We start from the raw sequence: 26,310 nt of genomic DNA on the forward strand, positions 1-26,310 counted from the left end.
TCGGGAGGCTAAGGCAGGAGAATGGCATGGACCTGGGAGGCAGAGGTTGCAGTGAGCCGAGATCGCGCCACTGCACTTCATCCTGGACGACAGAGCGAGACTCCGTCAAGAGTGGACAGAAAGGCAACCTAGAGCATATCCATCCGCATGCTCCAGGAACAAAAATGAGGCAGTGGTGTTACTGGACCTTGGATACAGAAGCTAGAACCCTGGTGGGCTTCTCCAGTGGGAGCAAGAGCCAGAGGAGGAGGTGCTGCCCAGATAGAAAGAGAGGAGTGGAAGTACCCTGATTCTTCCCTTCTTCCCACCTCCATCTCTCACGGCTGCTTCTCATTGGCTGACCCCAGCTGGAAACCAGCTGACCCAGGAACATAGAAAACTCAGCCTGTAAGAGTCAGCTTCCCTGATATACAGAGTAGAGTTGGAGAACTGAAAATGGATCTGCTGCAAATAATCCAAGGCTGGCACAATGAGTGAAATGTGGCAGTGGGAAAACTTTGGCTTGGAAAATGGAGCCGGGAATGAGACTGATACCTAATTCTTCTCCATGATCGACCCTCTTGCTCTGTGCATCACGTGCTCCTTTCCTTATTGACGGGAGCTTTCTACCGTGGGGGCATGGCTCATTCATGTTCTCATTTCTAGTGCCAGCTCTCAGGATACCAGCCACCTGTGTCATAGGCAGTGAAGAAATGTTGGTTGAAAAGAATGAATGAATGAGCGAATTTCAAGCAGAGTGAGAAAAATGAAGTCAGGGCATAACAGGGTGACCTTGGATATTCTTGCCCTTTGTGGTTAATGCCTTTGGGACAAGCTATTTTCAGTTTGAACTGTGCTGTTCAGTGACTACACTATTGAGCACTTTCATCTTCCTGTTTTGCAACAATTTTCGTTAGACACTCAGTAATTGTTTCACAGATTATGGGTTGGATTGATTAATATAATAACTGTTTTATTGCAGCACAATAAGGAAAATCTAGTCATTAGAAACTCTCAAAATCATGTTTACCTTTTACTTAAATGGAGCTTGTTTGTATTAATGATTGTAGCTTATATTGCAGCATAACTCTGCTAATAGAGACATGATAATTTACAAAAAGATTAACAACGTTTTAGGCCGTACTGAAAATATTTTGTTTTCTTGATAATGGTCTCTTCTGGTGTCTGGAGGAGAGTTGAGCAATTCCTTTTAATGAATAGCAGCGGAAATTAAAATAATTATGTTTTTCTGTTTTTCCCTTCAGAAAACCTAACTGAAAATAAAGACATAACTTGCTATTTTTAAGGTTTCATTAATCCAGCAAAATAAATTTTCTTTTACTGCTTTAGTGTAATTCCATTTCACTTGATCACATTTAGGCTGCAGATCAAATTACGAAGCTGTATAATCTCTTCCTGAAAATTGATGCTACTCAGGTGGAAGTGAATCCCTTTGGTGAAACTCCAGAAGGACAAGGTAAGAAAAAAAAAAAGAATTGAGAAAACAAATGAATATATTATAATTATTTATGCAAACTGTAAATTTCACAAAAGACTGTAGCAGCAGCTTTGCATAAATTTCTTACAGTAATTTAATTTCTGCCATAGTTTGAAATGCTCCCATGATGCAGTTGAACATTTCAGCACTTAGGTTTGTTTGTAGCCAAATGCCAGGGCTCTAAGGAAGCTACTAAAGCTACTGCTTGTTTTACTTAAAAACATTCAGGCTTGGTGTGGTGGCTCATGCCTGTAATCCCATCACTTTGGGAGGACAAGACGGGAGGATCACTTGAGGCCAAGACTTTGAGACCAGCCTGGGTAACATATTGAGACTCTGTCTCTACAAATAATAATAATAATAACAATAATACATAATAAATTAAAAGAGAAGAAACATTCGTTCACATCTTTCTCTCCACCTTATTTTTTTAGGCCTATCACTGCTGCTACTAAGGTAAAGATTTGTGTAGAAATGGGAGCCACACACTCGGGTATAATGAACGCATGTGCCTTTACGGAACTGGAATTTTTTAAACGTCTTTAGTTTGCCTAAATCTGTATATAATTTCACCTTGTGTTCTGGGCTGGATTTATATCACCTTGGTAAAGCCCCAAGTCCCCCCCAGGTGAACTCTTTCACCTTACTTGGACAGCAGTTTCTGCTTCAGGCAGGAGTAGGTGGTGCAGGTTCCTCCTATCCATCAGGTACTTGTAGAGTATAAATAACTGTTTTATATCTCAGTACCTACCACCACAGCACTGTTTCTTGCATACAGCAAATATTCCATAAGTTCTTATTAATATGGTAGCGAAAACTTGTGAATGCATGTGTGGTAAGGGGTAAAGTGGAGTTCCACACACACACATTCACAAGCTTTTGCTATCAAAACCGTGGAATAGCAGGTGGATAGGATAGGGATACCAGACTGTAAGCCCCATGAACCTCTCTTTTTCAGTACGTTTCACCTCCAGTGTCTTGCATGTTGTCTAGCATGTTACAGTCAGTAAAGAGGAATTTGCATTGAATTGGTAACTGCGGTGAATCATTATGTGTAAACACATCAACTTTTGGACCAAGGCGAATGAGACAATATTTTCTCCTTAGCACATTTCAGTTTCAGAGATTCTGTAGCTAGAGCCAGAGAAACTACACTAGTATTTCTTTGAAACCCAGAGAGGCCTAAGTATAAATTCTGTATCTGCCATGTTTTGGCTACAGATCTGGGCAAGTTACTTAGCCTGCCTAAGTTTCAGGTCTTTTTTTTTTTTTTTTTCAATCAAATAAGTGGTAGCAATGATGCATAGCTCATAGAGTGTTGTGAAAATAAGATGAGATCATGTATGAGTATGCATGCAGTATCAGATACAAAATAGGCTAGTCCCTATCATAAAATGAAATTCCTCTTCTCAGGTAGTCTCAGAGTAGCCCAGGAATGGTATAGATTTTAGACAAGAACAAGCAAAGATTTTATGTTTAGGAAGCCATTGAAAATAATATATTTCATGATTTATACAGATGACCATCCGATATAAATCTGTGCTTGGTCATTTATAAACAAGCCACCTTTATTCATAAATACTTTTTTAAAAAGTTGCTATGGCTATAAAATTGTGAGTATTGTATAAAGCGAAGAAAGGAAGAGGAAGAAGCTGTTTCTTGAGCTTATATGCCAGGCACTGTGATAAGCTTCTACCTATATTCTTTCATATTGTTTACCGCAACCCTGAAAATTTAGGAGTTGTTATCCCCATTTTATAGAGGGTTGAAAAACCACCGTAACTGTCCCAGGGGCCAGTCAGAAGTTACAGAAGCTGGGATTTGAACCCATGTCCCTCTGAGTCCAGCATGCATATTGATTCTGATACTCCAGACTCAACTGCAGCTACCTGCCTTTTTTACTTTCTCCCATTTAAACTACTTATTTCCTTTCATGAGCATGACCTAGAAGTAGTCTCCAGTTTGGCAGGGAATACCAGTCAGAATTCATGTTGATAATTAAGTCCAAGAAATGAAGGCAAAGGCTTAACAAAAGTTCTTAAAGGTCATATATTGCTTTTTAGACTAGTATACACAAGCAGCCTGTTTGCTTGCTTCATATTAAGAAAAATGGAAATTCAGCTGTAGCTATGGAGTGGCATAAAAATGGCTGCAATACATTTTTTATTCAACCTTTTGGGAAGCAGTCACAAGCTGTGTTCTGGCTTCAGGGAACAGAGGTATGGGAACCTTTTCTGAGAGTGTGTTTACAAAACGTCGTGAGTCTGAAGTTTGATTTTTAATTATTAAGAGAATGGAAGAGTCTTTAGTTTTTTTTTTTTTTTTAAGGGAATCCTCATAAAATATTATTTATATACAGTTCATTAAAACATAAGTCTTATGTGATTTTTTAAGAGCAAAATTATCTTTAGTTATTAATTTGTTCATTGTACCATAAAAGTTCAGCGATTGAATTATAATCACAATTAAATGAGTATGTTGGTTTATAACTCTAATGAGCAGTATTCAAATTAAACCCAATTAGGAAATGGTGATTAATGACCAAATGTACAAATTGATCTTCATCATTATCACAATCCCCTAAAGCTATCTTTTATTTAGAAGCTGTAAAAGCAGTCATTTATATTTTAGCAATATTGATAATCTTAATATTTATAATCTGAGTATTCGTTATTTCTGTTTAGATCAGTAGTAGCAGAACATTTCATGTTAAAATTTCCACACTGAAACTTTGATTTAATAATTATTCTTTAAATTTAAAAGTTTAAGGAGCTCAGCATCACATTGCACCAGCTCTTTGTTGTTGTTGTTGTTGTTTCTTTTTCTTTTTTTTTTTTGAGACAGGGTCTCTGTCACCCAGACTGGAGTGCAGTGGTGCAGCCTAAGCAAACTGCAGCCTCCACCTCCTGAGTTCAAGTGATTATCCTGCCTCAGCCTTCCGAGTATCTGGGATTATAGGTGCCTGCCACCGCCCCCAACTAATTTTTGTATTTTTAGTAGAGATGAGGTTTCACCACATTGGCCAGGCTGGTCTCCAACTCCTGACCCCAGGTGATCCACCCGCCTGAGCCTCCCGAAGTGCTGGGAGTACAGGTGTGAGCCACTGCACCCGGCCTGTACCCACCTCTTTGTAGGAAAATTTTTTTGGCCTTCCATTGGTCAGTGAGTGCTATTTTTAATAATTCAGGTTATTGTTCATATAGTTGTACAACAAGTGATGCCCTGTTGAGTGAAGAACGAGGGCCTTGATACCATCTATGCTGCTAAGTCACTCGTAGGGAATTTTTGACATGGAGAAGGAACTGCAGTCCAAGAACTCTTTTTTCCTGTGTGATTAATCATCTGATTCAAAAAATATAATTTGACGCTACTAACTGCAATGTAGTTTAGTGACTCTTAGCTAGGATTATAATGGTTGCTGATGACAGGAGCCTATATTAGCTTTGTTTTTGTTAAAAAGTTATATTCCTATAACAGGGAAGTCTAAGGCGTGGACTGGCTTAAGGACTGAAGAGAATCAGGAATTTGCTGGTTCTCCAGCCTTGCTTCCCTCCAAATTGGCTTCTTTCTCAGCAAGGCTCTCAGAAGCTGGCAGCAAAGATGGCTCCCAGTGCTCCATAACTGTCCCACAGCAGCCCCCTAAATCCCTTCAAATGATTCTGATTGGCCCTGCTTGGATCACATGTCTATGCCCATGCCAGCCACTGAGCAAGAATCATATGGTATAGGAGACATACAGTTTCTTAATGGAAGAAGGAACACTGAGTCAAAACATACCTACCAGAAAGATGGAACCTTCTTGAAACAAAAGTAAACTGTTACTTAAATAGTCAATAGAAATTAATCATTATTTTCCTTGTTTGTCCAAATGCAGTGACCATTCATTCATTAATTCTGTAGCCAAGCAAGAAGCAATGTTTTATCATTATTTATTTATTTATCTACCTGCCCATTCATGTATTCATTCATTCATTTTGCTAGCCACTGTGAGATTTCATGTCATATTTCTTCCCACCTTCAGCCAGCTCTATCTGTACACAGACTTCTTTCTCTGATGTCTTTAAAGCAAGTTGTACTCCATGGGAAGGGTGGGCATTTTGTCCCCCAGGAAACAGTTTTAGTCGTCACAACTTGGAGGCTGTGCTACTGGCATGTATGACGCTAAACTACAATACAAAGAATGGTCCCTGTTCACAGAGAATGACCTCACCGTATCTGTCCATAGTCTAGAGATTAAGAATTTCTACTTTAGGGCATCTTCATCAGTTGGAAGCTGAAATTCATTCATTGGGCCAAAGAAATGAGATCCAATTTGAAGTAGTGACTATCTGGCTAAGATTTCATGAGAATTAAAGCTGGGTGATCCACAGTTAACTGGCACATCAAATTCCTTTCTTTTTTCAGATTGATTTCCCTAAATAACTACCCTGTTGCTTCTTGTTAGCAAGTGCCCATGTTGTTGGTGGGTGTTTCTCTGTTTCTCTCTTTATACACAAGACTATTTTCAAGAACATTTTCGGTTCTCTACCTCCACTAACCCCCCTACCCACCCTGTATCTATTTTCTCTTTTCACAGCCACTAAAAAAAAGTTCTAAAAAGTATACAACTCTCAGAACATCAATATTTAATGGGAAGTGGGACTAATTTGAAAGTATCAGCATTTTAAGGCCATTTTGGCAAGACGTGTTTCAATAGCACATTATGGTTATTTATCACAAATCAAATGCAGTACATTGCTTGAAGACATTATTTTTCAAACTAATTATGACAGTCTTATTTCCTGCTGTTTTTATGTTTCTTTTATGTGTAAGTTTCCCCTCTGAAATGTATTTTTCTTTTGTTTAATTCTGTGACACATTCTTCTGTTAAAATTCTAGGGTCAGAGGCCTCTAACTGCCAGTCATGTTTTCCATCGAGATTGTTGAATTAGTAGCTCACAGAATCTCACACTACTAAACAAAACAACAAAACACCCTATGCATATAAGTACCACAGCTTTCTTTGGTATTTGTTCAGAACGAAAATTCATTTGTATAATCTATCAAGCATGTAACAATGTGCTTTTGATGGTGAAAATTGTTTTATAAATATTAATAGGTATGTTTCTTTCACCCACTTTGTATAAAAAATGGCCTTTGTTCAAGATGAATTTTCTGTAGAATTGAGCTTTCATTAATGTGACATTGAAAATCTTAAGGTCCGGACCAAGCTCAGCACCTCTGAAAATGTATTTTGTATTGTTTCTTGTTTTATTAAATGAGAAAGCTAAGGGTTTAAGCAGGCAAGTTTATTTTATTGCCCTGCTGTTGACAAAGACATCAATCCATTTTTAACACGTTTAAGCAGTGCATTTAGAAGGGTCTTACAGGGGAAATAAGCATCTAAGATTCAGTTAGTATTCAAAGATTAATCTACTCCTTTTGTGTAGCCACAGGTTTTTATTTCTTTGTTTGTTATGTTACTTTTTTTTTTTGGTTTTCATGTTAATGGAATGCACTTTTTCTAAGTTTCTCCTTTACTATGAAACATGATACCTGTGTATCTATAACTTGGTTAACACAAGTGGATACAAGTGTGAGAATTGTGACTTAGCAGGGATTGGTAAACTTTTTCTGTCAAGGACCAGTTAGTAAATATTTGGGGGTTTGCGGGCCATACAGCCTCTATTGCAACTACTCACCTCTGCTTTTGTCTTGGGAAGGCAGCCATACGCAATATGAATGAGGCTATGTTCCAATCTGTTATCCATAAAAACGGGCTGGCTTGAGGGCCTTAGTTTGCTACCCTTGGCTTAGATCTTCATTTGGAGCTGCTCTGTACCAATCTTTAGCCTTGGCCTTATGCACAAGTGTGATATCATTTGAGAATCACCAACAGCCTGTTTTACCCTCATCTTTTAGACAAAGATCTTGTTTTCTACTGTTTATGATACCTAAAATGCCAACTGTTAATATTCTTCCTTTGGGAAAATTCTTATTTATTCAGAAGATGGCTTTTTATTAAAAACCATGGGTAACCTGTACATACATAAAATATGGCCGACATTTGCTTAGATTTGCTCTAAACAGAAATCTTAGATTATAAAGGAACAGGTAATATTTATTGTTAGGAAGAGAGGAGAGTTCTGCAGTCTGGTCTGCAATAATGAGAAGCTCGTAAGTATAAAAAAGCATGTGCATATCAAAGAGTGGTGTGGTCATCTAATAACTTGCTAGGACCCACTGTCTAGGAAGCTAAGCGCTTTGCATACAATCTCTCCTGCCACCAACACCTAGAGTAGAACATACTCTGATCCCCATTGTATAGACAAGGCTTGGGTTTAAGAGAAGTTAATGTGCTGAGGGATAGCTGGCTAGAAAGTGCCAAGAGTTGTCATTTATACGCTGGTATTTTTGATGCCAGTCTACATTAAGTGGTCAAGTTCAAGGAAAAGCATTTAGATGGTGCAACATTGTAGATGGTAAGACAGGAAAGCACTTTGTTTGTTTGGAACTATGTGTAATAGGGAAAACAAACATTTTTCTCCTACCAAATTCTCAACACAGAAGAACACTTCTTGGACCAGATGTGTGAGTTTTTCCAACACTGACTAATCTCTGACACTAGCTAGGTATCCTATGATTCAATTCAGTTCTTTCACTATCTACCTGGAACAGATCCTATAGGTTAAGGGGTCAGTCTTATGGGACTGACTTCACTTTGGATGTCAGTTGTAAGACCAAGCCTCTGGTACTTCTGATGGGCCAGCTATAAATTGGGGGTTCTTAGGACTCTCTCCACGTGCCCCATCATTTACTAGAAAGGCTCTCAGAACCCAGGGAAGCACTTGCTTACTACTGCTGATTTATTATGAAGGTTATTTTATTTTTTATTTTAGTTTTTTATAAAGGATATTTTAAAAGATACAAATGAACAGCCAGATGAAGAGGTAAATAGGGCAGGGTATGCATGAAGGGGTGACAAACTTCCCTATACTCCACAGGTGAGCCACCCTGTAGCACCTCTCTGTGTTTGTCAACCTGTAAGCTCTCTAATCCCCTGGAGTTGAGAAATTTTTATGGAGGCTTTATTACATAGGGATGATCCATTATTCTTTCTGGAGCATGGAGGTGGGGCTGCAATTTCCAAGCTTCTAATCGTAGTTTGGTCTTTATGGCAACTAGCCCCATACAGAAGCCTCCACCAAGACTTACCTTAATAGAACAAAAGACTCTTCTAGCTCCCAGAAAATCCCAAGGGATTAGGAGCTCTGCATCAGGAATCAGGGTCAAAGGCAAAATGTTAGAACACAAGATTCTCTTAGAACCCCTATTGCTTAGGAAATCAAAAGAGTTTTAGAGCTCTATGCCAGGAATTGGGGATGAAGACCAAAATAATATATTTCTTATTATAAATCACACTACCACAGTCTACTTTTAAAATATAAAACAGGCATAACAAATGTGTCTAAAATAATCCCTTTACATCCTTAAAGTTTTTCATCCCTTACCCACTAAATAAAGACTTAGGTCTTAAAGGTGGCAGTTCAGTTTGAATCCCCTTTCTTAACTCCTAAGTCCTCTAAATAAATTACTTCCTATTTAGGTAGTGTTTTTAACTTCCCAAAACACTTAGACATACATGCAATGATCCAATTAGGTTGTTTAGTTTTCTCTACAGAGAGCTAACAATTGTCACAGGACCATTGTAGATATACACCCCTTTTATCCCATCATCACCATCTTGAAGCTCTGGGTTAACTGCAAAGTTCTGTCAAGATGGTTCCCTGGAGAGAACGTCATACCACAGAAAAGCATCCTCTGAAAATCTAGCTTTGCAGGCATTTAGTTGGGATTGCCTTTTGAACTTTGCATACATACCCATTAATTATTCTCTCTCTGAAGCAGATTGTAACTATAGTCCTTGTAAGGAGCAAAGGTCAGCTTGAAACTCTTTTGATTTACTTGATTATTGATCTCAACCAAGAATGCCTTTATTTGAAACTCTTCCCTTAGGAAGTCAATTTGATAACCTTTGTCCATTCATTTTGAAGGTGTCAGTTATAAGTAGTCTTGCCAATGAGTAATGGAGGAGCTAAAATTACTAATAAATTAATTAGAATGTATTTATAAACCTAGTGAAAAGCCAAGTATGAAGTTGCTTTTTTATTGATTATTATGCTGGTCATTAACTGCTGAGAAAATTCCACTATAGCAAGCAGAGAATATTGGCCAATTCCTTTAGTAATTGTAGGATTCTGTCATTAAGCTTTCCATATTCTGGAAAGTAATTACTCATTCACTCCAGCTATTCACAGTGTGTGGACAAAGTGGTTGGGCATTTTGGGGCAAGACTAAGGATTTAAACAGATATTAACTTCCATATAAGATTCTCTCTTGTCACTCAATGCTACTTTAAGTCATGTGTGGTCTGTGTATATACTTATAACAAGTATTCTTAGATGTTAATATGCTGGTCTACACAGATTTGTATCAAAGTGCTTGAATATTGTGGTAGGAAAACCCTTGGAGAAAACCCTCTACCTAGGGTCTCTAATGCCAAGATGCCATATACAGCCATGTTTTATTTTCATAAGAAGCGAGTAGAATTAGGAGATTATAGTCACTGCTTTTCAGTGAGTGAGAAATGTTCTGTAGCTGTTTCTGTTTCAAGAGTCAGGTGCGTGTCAGCAATGCTGGAGGAGAATAGGTAGTATCTATAAATTATTGGTCAAAGATTCCTGGCTATCAGTATCCCAAGTTAAGTAGAAGAACATTGGCCGGGCGCAGTGGCTCACACCTGTAATCCCAGCACTTTGGGAGGCTGAGGCGGGCAGATCACAAGGTCAGTAGATGGAGACCTTCCTGGCTAACATGATGAAACCCTATCTCTACTAAAAATATAAAACATTAGCTGGGCGTGGTGGCAGGCATCTGCAGTCCCAACTACTCAGGAGGCTGAGGCAGGAGAATCGCTTGAACCCGGCAGGCGGAGGTTGCAGTGAGCCAAGATTGCGCCACTGCACTCCAGCCTGGGTAACAGAGTGACACTCCATCTCCAAAACAAACAAAAAACCATTATGATGACATGGCATCACAGAACACTAATTTCTACACTAAGAGAGATAATAAAAGGAGTCAGAACTCAGACACAAATAATGCCACCCTCTACACTGCAGTCTCTCCCCGATTGTATGTATAGGAGAGCTGTAAATCAAGAAAAGTGCCCTGTAGTTTGTCTCTATCGCAGAATGAGTTTTGCAGGGTCCAGGAGATTTCCACCAGCATCAGAAGCTGGAGACAATTGTGCAATAATGCCTGGCATCCTGGCATTGTAACTGACCAGTCTTGGTCTTTTCGTGTCTTATAACTTGAATCTGAAGCACCATAAGATGGTCCTGCACAGGCCAGACGCGGTGGCTCATGCCTGTAATCCCAGCACTTTGGGAGGCCGAGGTGGGCAGATCACCTGAGGTCGGGAGTTCAAGACCAGCTTGGCCAACATGGAGAAACCCATCTCTGCTAAAAATAAAAAATAAAAAATTAGCCAGGTGTGGTGGCGCATGCCTGTAATCCCAGTTACTTGGGAGGAGGAGGTAGGAGAATTGCCTGAACCCGGAAGGCAGAGGTTGCGGTGAGCCGAGATCGTGCTACTGCACTCCAGCCTGGGCAATGAGCGAAACTCTGTCTCAAAAAAAAATAAAGATGGTCCTGCACAGATCAAGGGCATGGCCCTAGTTTTAAGGATTTTTACTCCCATTTTTTCCAATTAAAAAACCAAGGCCCAGAGAAGAACTAGGTTATTTTATCAAGGTTGCAGAGTTAGTAATGTATGCTGGAAATTGCTAAAAGAATATATGTCAAGTGCTCTCCCACACCAAAAACAAAAACCAAAAACTATATGAGAAGATGGATGTGTTAATTTGCTTCAGTATAGTAATCATTTCACTGTGTTTAATTATTTCGCTGTGTTAGGTGTATATCAAAACATGATGTTGTATGCTTTAAATACAGTTGTCCCTCAGTATATGCAGGGACTCAGTTCCAGGAATCTCAAATATACCAAACTTCATTCATACTCAATTCCTGCAGTTGGTCCTGCAGAGCCCATGTATGTGAAAAGTCAACCCTCTTGGGCTTTACATTTTGAGAATAAAAATCCACCTATAAGTAGACCCTCACAGTTCAAACCCATGTTGTTCAAGAGTCACATGTATACAATTTTTATTTTTAATATATGTTACAGAGTTAGTTAAGGATCAAATAAAGACATAGTGATTCTAGCCTGGCATTCTTTCCACTAAATCTTTTGGAAATACTAGAGAGGATACTGATTCAATAAAAATTTTACTTTACCATATCAAGAAAAGGACAAAAGAAGACAAAATAATTAATAGTATTATTTAGTCTGTCTTTGCATAGAAGAGAAAGGTGATAATTAGTGGTTAAATACTAAAAAATATATAATAAAAATAATGAATCAAAGCTGTATCTGTGAAGCTGTGCCAGTCTGTAACTTTTGATGATTGATGGCAACTTTTGTTGTTATTCTATTGAAATGAGAACAACAGATACAAATTACTATGTTCTTTACTAGAACATAAGTCCCTTGACAACAGGGACCAAACCCTAAAATTTAAAGGTCAAGAAAGCCACAGTAGCCACTCCTGCCTGTAGCATGAGAAAAAAAATGACAGCACTTACTTTGCCTTCTCTTGTGCCTACCAGCCTGAAGAACTTAATTTATAGATCCTCAAGAGATATTCAACTATGATTGTTTTCTTCTTTATTTAGTTGTCTGTTTTGATGCCAAGATAAACTTCGATGACAACGCAGAATTCCGACAAAAAGACATATTTGCTATGGACGACAAATCCGAGAATGAGCCCATTGAAAATGAAGCTGCCAAATATGATCTAAAATACATAGGACTAGATGGGAACATTGCCTGCTTTGGTAAGAAGCAGTTATATCAAAAGAATGCTTTGTGGATTTTTATAGAACCCTTGATTTCTGAAATGTCATTTACCAAGAAGAAGTAAGCATACAAGTTTTTTTGTAGCTGAAAGGTCGTAGGAAACAATCCAAGTTTCTTCTCAAAGTTTGTTTTGATTAATGGTTACTGGGTTAAAGCAGAATTTCTCAACTCTGGCACTATTGAGAGTTTGGGTGGGATAATTCTTTGCTATCCTGTACATCGTAAGATGTTTAGCATCCTAACCTCTAGATACTAGTAACAACCCCCAGTTGTGATGACAAATAAACCCATGTAAATCAATAAATTAAAATGAAAGTCTTCAGACAGTTCCAAATGACTGTGGTATACAAAAATCACCCCAATTGAGAACTACTGGCTTAAAACATCTCAGTTAAACTTTGCTTAGTAAAAAATTAGAACCTTTGCTGCTCAACTCAGTATTAATATGCTAGAACTCTTCTGAAATTTAGTTTTAAAACAAAATTCCTTTATCAGAGGAAATAGAAGAGGACATACACTTTAATCACTTTACTAAGATAACCAAATGATAAAATGTTTAATCCATTATGCTAGTTTATTAATAAAACAATTGATTTCATCACACTCGTCTAAATTTGTGAAAATGGCTTCTCCAGCTGAGATAAGAATGAGGCTATAGAGGCAGTACAGTTTCTATTATTGTTCACAGCTTATAGTGCTCAGATTTATATGCTTCTGACTTAATTGCACAAGACTATGTTTCTGGTAGAATCAATTCATTGTACTGGAAACTGAGGTCTTAATCTTAATGGAATTAAAATAAAAATGATTTGTAGCTCATTAAACCAACAATATCATTATATTCAGAACTGAACAGACCTCATCCAAGAGTTTGCTGTTCAGTACAATAGAAAATGACATCCAATTACAAGTGATACCAAAAGCTCTTACTTTGTATTGGAGCAATAACTATAATGTACCAGATCACTCACATCATTCTGATCCTGATAAGCTAATGCACTCTCAATATTTGTAGGCATTTAGAAAGGGGAAATGTGTATGGTTTTAAAACAAATTAAATACAGATTATTTATAGCCTGTGTAGGAATGTGCATGGTTTGACCACGTAGCAGCCTCAGAATCTATGATTTACGCATTTCAAATTGTTTTAAGATTCTGTATAAAGCATTTTTATTTGAGTTACTCCAAATTTAATTAGTCACAGTTCATAGGCTTTTCTAGGGAATTGGAGGGTCAGAAAAATGAAGGGTACTTTACCTTGTGAGTTTCTGCTGTGTTCAGGAGATTTTTTTTTTTTTTTCTATCTTGAGGAAAGTAATTTTATATCATTAAGCTTAAGAAGCAAAATAAGTGCAATTGATCAATAAAACTTAGCCCTGGAAAACAAGAATTTTGATGTTAAAACTCTTCACCTACTTTCTTAGGAAGGGCTCCTAAGATGTTGGCACATTTTGGTTCCAGTTTTAACGATTGGGTTGCTGGTGAGCATTGCTTATGTTAATTTGAAAAAGGAACAAGGGCATAGGAATATTGTTTTTGTGCTGTCATTTGTTCATTTGTTTCTAAGTTTATCCAGGTAACATTATATAAACATGCATGACTGTACCAAGTGTAAAAAGGTATAAAATCCCACTGAAGTTGGGACCCCTGTGCTTCAATCCCAGAGATGCCACATTCAGAGGAGCGTATTCTCAGCAAGCAAAACATTAAGAGAATTCCATTCTTCACTCCTGTTTCTTAAAGTATATTAAAAAGAATGTAATTCATAGGCCCTAGCAACTTCTCATAGCTTGTTTCTCTGCCTCCTGATTCTCTTAAGCTTACACTTTCCAGAACCTAAAACTTCCTTCTTTACTTCTGGCCCAAATCGGTTACTTACTTAAAGCTTTCCTTCTTTCTGTTTCCCAGATTGATTTAACTTCCCAATACATCCTGTTCCTCATTCCCAAGTCTTTTTTGCTTCATTGTTTGCATATACATGTCCTGATTCTTTATGCTAAAAGTCTATGACCTAATCTGGTTTAATGGCATTCCAAACAGGACATAAATTGGCCTGGCAATGACAGAGTTCTCTCTTGGCAATATGGGGGAGGGAAAATGTTTATGGACCATTTCATGTTGCTAAATTTAGCCTGTCTTGTGTCCCATTTGCATTTCACAGTGAATGGTGCTGGGCTCGCCATGGCTACTTGTGATATCATTTTCCTTAATGGTGGGAAGCCAGCCAACTTCTTGGATCTTGGAGGTGGTGTAAAGGAAGCTCAAGTATATCAAGCATTCAAATTGCTCACAGCTGATCCTAAGGTAACCTTTCTCTTCGTAGGAAGATTATATGTCAGTTTAATTTCTTACTGTCAAGAGCTCACTTGTTCTTCCTGGTAGAGTTGATAAGTCAATATGTGTACTTTGCAGCCGCAGATGCAATTTCTATCTTTTTTTTGAGATGGCGTCTCCCTCTGTTGCCCAGGCTCAAGTACAGTGGCATGCGATCTTGGCTTACTGAAACCTCTATCTCCTGGGTTCAAGTGATTCTCCTTCCTCAGTCTCTTGAGTAGCTGGGATTACAGGTGCATGCCACCACGCCCAGCTAATTTTTGTATTTTTAGTAGAGACGAGGTTTCTCCATGCTGGCCAGGCTGGTCGAACTCCTGACCTCGTGATCCACCCGCCTCGGCCTCCCAAAGTGCTGAGATTACAAGCATGAGCCACCGCGCCCAGCCTGCAACTTCTATCTTATATCGCATTGGAATACATGATGATTTAACTCTCGTTTTGGGTAAAAGGCTTATAAATAGCCCCTGGGATCTTACTTCAGAGGTTGTGTGTACAGTCCTGAGAGGTGGAAGGAAATAAAAAAGATACAGTGTGCCAGTCGAAACATTGGTTGGCATGAACTTTATTTGGTAATTTACACAGAAGCGACTGGTGGTATGCTTACTTGATTTAGAGGGAAGGCATACTATGATTCCTTCCATAAAGATGCTGAAGGTATTACCAAATATTGGAAAATCTTAGGGTTATACGATCATATATCACTGGGAAATAATGGCCCCACCTTCTTTTGTATGCTTTCTCATTTTTATCTCTGACCATTAGTTTGTAACATATGTACTAAGTAGCAGATAACGGTACCTGGTTTCATAGTTTCTATTGCTGCTTCATGTGCATCTTTTTAACTTGAGGGTAGCTGACTAGAATGTAGCTACCACACCCATGCTAGGGGCAGTGTGGGCATTCAATTAATATTTAATCAGCTAGTTTAGTAACCCAGTTAAATATCAGTATGCTTTGTTTCACCTGTAGATACTCAGTTGACTATAACGTGGTTTAGGTAGATGCTTATTACATAGAAAGACAAAATATTTTGAAAGTCTAATGTACATGGTTTTCATTTCATTCTTTTAACAGCCCTATGAAGTATGTATATGCCACAATTTGATATAAAACTTTTTCTTTATTTTTTTAATTACTTTTTTTAGAGACAGGGTCTCATTCTGTTATCCAGACCGTAGTGCTGTGGCATGATCATAGCTCACTATAGCCTCGATCTCCTGAACCCAAGGTATCCTCCCCGCACAGCCTCTTGAGTAGCTAGGACTACAGGTACACGCCACCATGCCTGGCCAATTTTTTTTTAATTTTCTGTCTCGCCATGTTGCTCAGGCTGGTCTCAAACTCCTGGCCTCATGTGATCCTCCTACCTCAGGCTCTCAGAGCACTGGAATTACAGGCATGAGCCATCACAGTTGGCCTAAACTTTATTTGAGAATCATTGTCTCAATATTGTTAGAGTATCTAATAAATTGAGTTGGTTACTAAAATATCTGAAGATGTAGGGAATCTGAATCATTACTAAGCAAATCATAAATGAAAATAATACCAGATTTTTAAAAAATGAAATGTGGTCTGAACTAAATATGGAAGCTTCCCATTAATAAATATACTGGCAATAGCCTGTTTTGTTTTGCATGTGTAAAATTTTGTCACAAAACAGACGGCAAGGTATTATTAGCACTTATTTTCAATTCTCCAGTGCCTTTCAGGAATAGCGAAGTTATTGAAGTTCAAAGGCAGCCAGCCATGAGGAAGGTATTTGCCAAAAGAACAATGTTTCCACTTACATAAGCACTTTGTTTTCATTGGTTAGGTAGAAATACCTATCAGTGGCTCTCTAATTATGTATTAATTCACTTATTCTTTCTTCCTACTGCTTTCTAAGGGAGGAATCATTTTCCTCCCAGAGATTCCCAAACCAATTGAAATCTGTAAATACCGAGAGACACAGCTCCATAAGTTGCTTGAACCACAGAGTACCCAGAGGACAGACGACTGTAATAAAATACTGAACTTCCAGCGTCTACTGAAACTCTGTGCAAAGAATAATAGAGAGTCATTGAAAGATGAAATCTACCAGGACAATCATTTGATTTCGCTGAAATAGCTTTTCTTAGTGCCTCACCTCAAATGTTAATTTTGTAAAACCTATAGGGTGGGGAGGGAGAGTGGAAAAATTACTGTCAGAGCCATTTTTTCCTTTTTAAAAAACCATTCTCCTCCAAAATTTTGACTTTATGGAATATTTTCAAATGCTTGGATTATTTCAACTTTTTTTTGAGATTAGCTGTCATCTTGGGTAGATAAAGGTATGTGGGAGTTATTTTATTTTTCTCATGCTATATCAGGAAAATGAATGCACAGCTCATCTCACAGTACTTTTTCCAAATCTTGAAATTTCAAAACCGGTTAAAAAACATAGAAATGTAATGAGTATTTTCAATCCTGGCTTCGTTTCACAAAATTTAGAGAACAGAACCTAAAAAATAGTATAGATGAGTTGATGTGATTTTGCAAGGAAACTGGCTGTAGTTTTTGGCAGTAATTATTTCGTGTCCACATGCCCAAAAGTAGAGGTTCCTGAGAGCCCAAAGCTAATTATTTCAAAGGTATCGATTGTCTTCTTAGATAAAATGATTAGTAAGTTGAATACACAGAAAGTCAAAATTACAGAACACCAGTTTTTGTTAAACTTTTATCAACTGATATTAACAACTGCTTATTTGCAGTATGTCTAAGATAATTCTGTTGATTAGTAAACACAACATCATTGAATAAAAATATTACAGGTTGACATATATTTCTACTCATGATGTCAGTCATAGAGCTGAAAATTTTACTTATTTTGCTTGACTGTTAACCCAAATGCTGATTTTCACTTGGACCTAACACAAGTATCTCTATAACTAATGTGTTTCTTATTATTTTATCTTATATATGAAATGAAGTTCCTCTACCAAGCTGAATAAAACAAGAGTCTTTTCAAGATAAACTCACTGAACTGAATTCATATGAAGTGTATCATTAAATATTTTATAATTCTCTTATCTTCCAGCTGAGGTTGAGATGAGAGAAAAGTAATAGAGTTTGTTCTGCTGGTGGTCTTCATCATTTTGATTTAAAGAATTCTAAGCATTAGTATTCTTTAAATCATAAAGAGCAAAAATAATATAAAATAGGAAATAGAAGTAGGGTTTTGTGGTTTTCTGTTAAGAATTGGAAGACATTTAAAAGAAAAGCACTATATAGAATATTATCCTTGGGTTTTTGTTTTCCAAATTATACCCTGGTTTCTATTTTAGTTCTGAACTTAGAATTCCAAAGATGTAGCAAATGTAACAAACTTTTGTGTAAGTTTGCGTTCACTTACACAAAACACCTTGTGTTCACTTACACGAAACATCTTGTGAAGTGAATACAAGGAAAGGACACTTGGCATGAATCTCCCCAGTGACCCCAACTCTGTTGGCCAAAGATAAACAAATCTTTTGCTCTCTGAGGGCCTAGTTTTGAAAAGCAAAAGTACATGATTGGCATTAGTAAAGGCAACTCATTGGATTTGATTGTACTTCCTGGTTTAGATCCAACTTTGAGTCATATTTTCAAAGCCCTTGAAATATCTATGAAGAAATGTGCTACCTAAGCACATAGGACAAGTTGAAGAATGGAAGGGACTCTTCTTAGTGGGATTCTCATGCCAGACTGCCTGGGTTCCAGTATTGTCTTTACCACTTACTGGTTGTAGGACCTTGGACCCACTATTTAACTTCTGTGTGCCTTGGTATCCTCATTTATAAAGTGGTGATAATAGCAGTGCCTACCTCAGAGGGTTGTTTTGTTACACAAATTGAGACACACATGCACACTTGCCATTTAGAGGGAAAATAATTTCATATGACAGTATCATTTAAAAAATTTAATAAGCTTATATTAAAGTATAATCTACAAACAGAACAGTATACAAATTTTAAGTATACAGCTTGATGAATTATTACAAAGTGAACATATCATCTAACCTCCAGCCAGATCGAGAAATAGAACATGGCCTGGCACGGTGGCTCATGCCTGTAATCCCAGCACTTTGGGAGGCCAAGGAGGGTGGATCACTTGAGGTCGGGAGTTCGAGACCAGCCTGGCCAAAATGGTGAAACCCCATCTCTGCTTAAAATACAAAAATTAGCCAGGTGTGGTTGCAGGCGCCTGTAATCCCAGCTAATCAGGAGACTGAGGTAGGAGAATTGCTTGAACCCAGGAGGAAGAGGTTGCAGTGAGCCGAGATCGCGCCATTGCACTCTGGCCTAGGAGATAAGGGCAAGACTTCATCTGAAAAAAAAAAGAGAAAGAAAAGAAAAAGAAATAGAAATGGAAATAGAACATAACAGGGATCCTGGAAGCCTCCTCATACTGTCCCCATCATTTTCCTACCCTGCTTTCTCTCCACAGGTAATTTCTTTTCTTTTCTTTTTTTGTTTTTCTTCTGACTTTTAGCCTCCTGAGTAGCTGGGACTAAAGGCATGTGCCACCGTGCCCGGCTAATTTTTGTATTTTTAGTAGAGACGGGGTTTTGCCTTGTTGCCCAGGCTGGTCTTGAACTCCTGACCTCAAGGGGTCCTCCTGCCTTGGCCTCCCAAAGTGCTTGGGTTACAGGCAGGAGCCATTGTACTTGGCCCTCAAAGGTAATTTCTAATATCACAGATTTGTTTTGCCTATTTTTAAACTTAATATCACTGGAATCATGTACTGTATACTCTTTTGTATTTGTTATCTTTTACTTTACTTTTGCTACTTGTTAGTCTTTTCAATTTTAGTCATTCAGTTAAGTATGAGACATTATCTCATTATGGCCTTTCTGTCATGACTAATAAGGTAGAGCACCTTTTCACATATTTATTAGCCATTTGAATATACTCTTTAAACTTCTATTGCCTCATCTATAGACATGAAAATAATACCCTAAAACATTGTTTTAAGTACCAACTTGCAAACCTTTCTAAAGCACAGTGAAAACTTTAGCTTTTGATATTTTCTGAGTGTTTCATTCCATTATCACTTCCAAAACTTAGATTTAGAATAAATGCACATCCACAGAAATGGGAGGTGTCTGATACAGGTTCAGTGATAATCAGTGTTACTGCATGTGTTGTTTTGAAATTGACATGCAGATGGAAGGTGTAAGTGACTCAGTAGCTTACAATGATTCTCTGCTCAGACAACCAAGGAAACAATTTAATAAAGGGAGGATTAAATTCATGTTTGCAAGAAGAACAAAATATCATTTGTTATAAATTTGAGAAGAGGCCAGCTCTTTTTGTACTCTATGGTATATGCTTCAGAAACTTCAGAATGTGAAGCCAGAGAAGTAAAACTGCATGCCATATTTTCAGTATCAGGTATATGGAAATGCCTTACATTTTAATAAATATATTTTAGGATTCACTTGTGCTATCTCATATTTTTAAATTATTGCACATTTAGAGTTTATTTAAGTACAAAGAAGAATATCCTGTTTTCTTTCAGATACATGCTTATAACAGAGGCACAGAGCTGTTTAAACATAAACTGAGGTGCCATAAAATTGTCAAGAGTTGATTTGAATAACCAGTGATTCACGGGTTGAGCAGCTCCAAACCAAAAGTGCTTCCAGGGCTCCATCAAAAGAACGTAAAGGGAAGACTTTTATAGGGCAAACACGAAAGTAAGGCAAAGAAAATATTGGATTGGTTACAGTTATCCTGTTGCCTTATTTGGTCTGTCCTGCTGGAAAGTTCTAGTTATGTAACGGTAAGTTAGATAACTAGAACTTTCTGCTTCCAATTGGTTAGCCTTAAGTTAAGTTTTTTTTTAACATAGGCATTTAGAAGAAATAGCTCAAGTTTTGTTTATGTCTGCAAATCAAGCAGAGTTAAGATCACTTATGAGGCCTAACTGGCTTTGTCTCCTCGGAGACTCTTCAGGTCTGGTGTCCATTTTAATTATTGTAACAAAGCAAAACCCATTTCATTACACACCACATGTATTTGCTGAAATAGCTTATCTGCAAGCGATTGTTTTCTTGGTAGGGCAATAGAACTCTTGTAGGAATTTATTTTCGAATACAGTGCTCAATACTTTATACAACGCGAGCATTATTTTTGAAACAACTACCTTGCATTTCTATTCTTGCAGGCTTGCTTGAAAATATATTTTTTTTTCATATAGAGTGGAAAAGATTAAAATTCCAGGCAGCCATTCTTTCTAGTGGTAGTCGACCTGATAGTCTAGTCTGTTAAGAATGATAAAATTAATTTTGTGTTGATGAATTTGCAGCTGGTCATTTAGTCTCCACTTCCACTTAGAATAGCTCCTTATTTAGAGGCAGTCACTCTGCATAAGCTAGAGGATGGAAAACCATCTACCACTCTGGGCCCTTTTCTTTTTTCCCCTGGCAGTAGTTTTCCCACTGCCAGGAATTCACAAATGTTGATTTTTGCATATCTTTTCCTGATGTCCAGTTAATTAAAATTTCCAATAATGTCTGGCCCTCCTTGCCCACCTCACGCTTGTCCATTTTACCTGCCAATACTTCTCAGTAATAAATGGGTCCTGGTGACTGCATTTGGTTTTGTATCTTCCACATGATCAGTGTATCTGCTAGCTACCACATTTTCAAACCATCCCTAATGGAACACTCAAAATCTATTTTCATGCTCCTCACTGACATACCCTCAGAAACAAATCGAAAATAAGATTTTTACTCTTTACTCTGTCTTCAAAATCCAGATTTTAATGCACCCTAGTTTGTTTTGTAGTGACTTAAAGAATTTAACAGATTTGGGGCTTAGTAAATTTTGTCGTTAGTCCCAGCAAGCTTAGGAATTGATTATGAGTCATCTGTGTAGATGCCTTTGTAGACTGTTAAAGAGAAATGGACCATGAATCAAAGTATAATGCCATATAGTTTGGAAAAATATATAATTATTAGAAGAGTTAGGGTTATTGTTTTCCTTAATGTTATTGCATCGAGAAAAGAAGGAATTGAATGCAACAATTAGAAAACAGTGCATTTCTCAGAAAGAAAATCAATAGTGGTCAAGAATAATGTCAAGAATCTGCATCTTAAGAATAATCTTCTGTGGCAGGGCATCTGAAAGTTGCACTATTATTATTTTTGAGATGTTACTTTACAATTCAGATAAAGCCTGGTAAAGGTATCATTAGATGTGGGTAGTGAACTTAGGAAAATCATTCAGAAGAACAAGGCTGAAATCCTTTTGACTGTGAAGGTCTCTGATTCCTTTCCTGTATAGTAGAGGTGAGATGTAGTCTTGTGGGATGTACCCCATGGATTCAGGAGACTGCAGATACTATGAATCCTTTTTTTCCTCCTTCCATGCTGCCCCACCCACTGTCAGAGAATTAGGAATTGGGAAAGATGGTCTCATTCCTAAACGAGCAACATGTCCATATGGGCTTGCCTAAGAAATTGGCTCGACTTAGTAGTTTGCTAAATAGTCTTTTGTCTTTGTTTTAGGGCATTGTATAAATAGTAGTCCCTTTTCCTAATTATTAAAATAAGGAAAAACAAAACAGAAAATGATAAGATAGATTATATATATCTATTTATATATACCTTTTTAAAAAACATATATATACACACACTAGTTTTGACAAAACTAGACTTGTATCACATAATTGACAGTATTATATAGTCTGCTTTCTTTCATTTTTTTATGTCTGTTTTGCCTGTCCTGGTACAGTTCTTTATAACATTTTCAGTGGTGGAATGGTATTTATTGGTTTGGATGTACAAGTTTACTTAACCTAGTCCTCTGTTATTTTATACTCAGGGTGTTTCAAATTTAAAATAATGCTGTGAACCTCCTTGTACTCATAACTTTAGATAAAGCTGGTATTATTCGTGTAAGATAAATTCCTAGAAGCGTAAGGGTCAAAACGTATGCAGATTTTAAGGTTTTCACATGTATCGCTGAATTACTTCAATAATAGTTGAAGGACCTGTGGAGGGCTAACTTCAGTGAGATGAGTGCCCATTTATTTTCTCATGTCTTGGCTATCATTGCTGTGATTCTTTACTAACAGGAGAGGTAGCATTTTTTAATCTTTTTCTTTTATTCAGCAGTTTTAATGCCTCTTTATGACTTGCCTTTTCATATTTTTTGTCTAGTTTTCCATTATTACATCACTCTCACAGTGATTTAGAATACAAGACTCTGTGTGTGTGTGCGTGTGTGTGTGTGTTTGAGATCAAGGGAATTGGTAGTTTTATATATGTCATCACTCATGTTTTCCTGCATCCTGACTCTTGTCTTTAAATTTGTTTATATAAATTTTGATGTCTCACTATAATAAAGTATGTATACTTGAAATGCTTTTGTGTAGAGTATACTGAGATCACCTCATGCCTGTTAGTATTTTTTACTATGATTTCCTTAGTTTCCCCTGAAACTTGTTTTAAGACTTTTAAAATTTGTCGTTTCATAAATCAACATACCATGGTACAATTTCAAGTAAAAGATGGTATTCTCCCCCCACCCCTCCCACAAAGGGAACAGTTCTCCCAGTCTGTTTAAAGCAAAATGAATATTAGGATCAGAAGTGACATGTTCCTCTAGTTATTAATAGGATTCTTATTTATTTCCAAGGAATGCTTTTGAAGCGTTGGAGGAATTTCACTGTAATCTAATCTACATTGTTTTCTCTTAGTATTCTTAGTATAGTTGATCATTATTTGCTTATTCTGTATTTTGAAATTTGCCTGTGTGCTAAGATTAATTTGTACTCCAAAAGTCATTTGTAATTCCACAGCACTTTCAAGGTCATTCAAGGGAATGTGCAGAGTGGTGAAAAATTTTAGTTACCCAATGCACATGTTCCAAAATGAGATCAAACAAGGCAATCCTCTACCTTCTTGTTTCAGCTTTCATACTGTAAAACATGTCCTTTTGCAGTCTATTTATGGCCATGTTTTTTGCATTTTTCCTTTTTTGTGTGTATGATTTCACTGTTGGCCCCTAAGCATAGTGTTGAATGCTTTCTAGCGTTCCTAAGTGTAAGAAGTCTGTGATGTGCCCTACAGAGAGCATACAGGTGCTAGATAAGCTTCATTCAAGCATGAGTTATAGTGCTCTTGGCCACGAGAAGCAACAATATATATTAAATAAAGTGTCCTTAAACAGAAGCATACTTAAAACAAAAGTAGGAATTGATCTGCTGATGAAAATATTGTGACTAGAGGCTCCTAAAAATGTAACTGTGTATTTCCCCTAAGAACAATGGTTGAGTATTTTTAATTCCGTGGTTATAGTGACTGTATAGACCATAACTACTGTGGATAATGAGAATTGCCTGCGTAGTGTTTTGGATAATTATGAGCAGCTTTTCTTAGATTATATGATAGAGACACCTTTTTTCCCTCCCTCCCTTCCTTCCTTCCTTCCTTCCTTCCTTCCTTCCTTCCTTCCTTCCTTCCTTCCTTCCTTCCTTCCTTTTTTCTTGTCTGTCTGTCTCTTTCACAAGATCTCATTGTGTCACCCAGGCTGGAGTATAGTGGTGCGATCGCAGGTCACTGTAGCCTTGGCCTCCTGGGCTGAAGAGACCCTCCCACCTCAGCCTCCTGAGTTGCTAGGACTGCAGGTGCATGCCACTGCACCTGGCTAATTGAATTTTTTTTTTTTTTTTTTTTGTAGAGCTAGGGTTTGTTGCCCTGCCTAGTCTCAAACTCCTGGACTCAAGCGGTCTGCCTATCTTAGCCTCCCAAAGTGCTAGGATTACAGACGTGCGCCACAACACCAAGCTGAGACACTTTTAAAGAAAGGACAATCAGAAACCCCCAGTCTAAATGTAAAGTAAAATATCTTTTCTTTTCATAGTTTACTTGTTCCCCTAAAGGAAGGATTTGATTATGAGAACCTTTAGGATATGTCAGTAATGGCTTTTTAGACATATTGCCTTTATAGCTATGGAATGATTAAAGTTTGAGGAAATTTTAATTAGTTTTTCAACATTTCAGTTAAGAATGATTTCCTTACAAATTTAGGTTATTTTCACTTTATGTTTTTGAAAGTTTTTTTTATATCAGATAATGATCACTGTTTCACCTTTACAAATTTACATTTCCTACTAAAAGTGAGATATTTTTAAAAATTCCCTAATTGTATTCCTGTAATACAACCACTATTATAATTTTAGAAATTTTTCTTCCAACATTATCCATCATTGCCTGATGAACATCTTCTCATGTTGTTAGTCTTCCTGATCATAATTTTCCTAGCAGTATTAAATAATGGACCTTTTTATTTATATATTTATTTAAAGAAGCCTAATATGTCAGATCTCTTTCAAAAAGCATGTGGAACTTTGTAAACCGGATTTGCTTAGAGCGGGGTATGATACAGTCAGCAATCAAATATAATAGTAACAAGTATGAAGAGCTTTGTTTCACAGTAAGCCATAAGACTTAGAGAAGAAAAAGAAAAGCTTTGGGGTACATAACAGTTTTGTAACAATAAAAAAGGAAAATCAACGTAATTCAGGACCAAGCTACATATTTTTAATGTATTTTATACATTTACTACCTCTGTGGACTTCTAATTTGAGTTAGTTTTAATTATCTCAGAATTAATGGTGAGTCATTTATTAATATTTGATACAGTCCCTCTGAGTTGCTAGGATGCTAAACTACCTAAGCATTCCAGAGGTGGCCAAATGCACCTTCCTGTTTATTCAGTTTAATATCTTCCTGTTCAATGTCTTCCTGGTATATTTAGGTCAGTAGGGTTAGGAGGCCTAGAGAATGATACTTGCTACTGGTCAGAAAATGAACGCACCTTTATTCTTCCATTCTCTTTCTTGCTAGAATCCTCTAATGAATTATTTTACTAAAATCCTCTTAGGATTCCACTGATTTCTCTGTGCATTCGCACCAAACTTTCTGTCTTTGTAAAGGAGTAACATACTCCAGGTGAACTTCTAAATTAAGTGTCTTTTTCATCTTTATAACCCTCATCAGATGTGTCCTTGGGGATAATTTGTGCCCATCTCCTTTTTCTTTTTCATGTGATATTTACAATTTACAGTCCTCACCACTGAATAATCTCTTTATTCATTCACTTTTTTAAAAATTCTGTAAAATTGCTCAGAAATATTATATTTTATTTGCCGCCTTCCCCATCCCCACATTTCTTGCTGCTTTTTGCTCCATATTCTTTAAAAATAACGAAGGTATAGAGCTTTCTTGAATTTTCTCCCCATTCATGGTTTTTGTTTTATTCAACTATTGTATACTTCATTATCTGTAGCCCCCTATAATGGCACATAGAACATGGTAGATGCCCCAAAAATATCTTTTCAGAACAAATTCATATTGTCAGCCTGTTTTTTAATTTCCATATAAGTCATCTAGCTGAATATTCTCAGCCAGGAAGAAAAGCATAATAAGTTAATGAGTTGCCCTTCTGAAACGGTTCAGTTTCCAGGCTAGATGCCAATGCCATGTGTCTGGCAAGACTGTAATACAATGGCGCAGTCTGGTGGGGGCCATACT

General features: G+C 37.2%; 1 protein-coding gene across 2 annotated transcripts in view; it reads left to right on the plus strand.

The window, feature by feature from the left end:
* The window catches only part of SUCLG2 (succinate-CoA ligase GDP-forming subunit beta), a 281,206-nt gene that overhangs the window by 161,586 nt on the left and 93,310 nt on the right, over positions 1–26,310 (plus strand). For both annotated transcript variants that reach the window (XM_023200260.2, XM_023200263.2), the window contains exons 7-9: positions 1,360–1,456; positions 12,251–12,412; positions 14,596–14,738. In XM_023200260.2, the coding sequence (XP_023056028.1) occupies positions 1,360–1,456; positions 12,251–12,412; positions 14,596–14,738 (402 nt within the window). The remainder of the gene's footprint in view (positions 1–1,359; positions 1,457–12,250; positions 12,413–14,595; positions 14,739–26,310) is intronic.

Source organism: Piliocolobus tephrosceles, chromosome 2, assembly GCF_002776525.5.
Source record: "Piliocolobus tephrosceles isolate RC106 chromosome 2, ASM277652v3, whole genome shotgun sequence".
NCBI classification, from domain to species: domain Eukaryota; kingdom Metazoa; phylum Chordata; class Mammalia; order Primates; family Cercopithecidae; genus Piliocolobus; species Piliocolobus tephrosceles.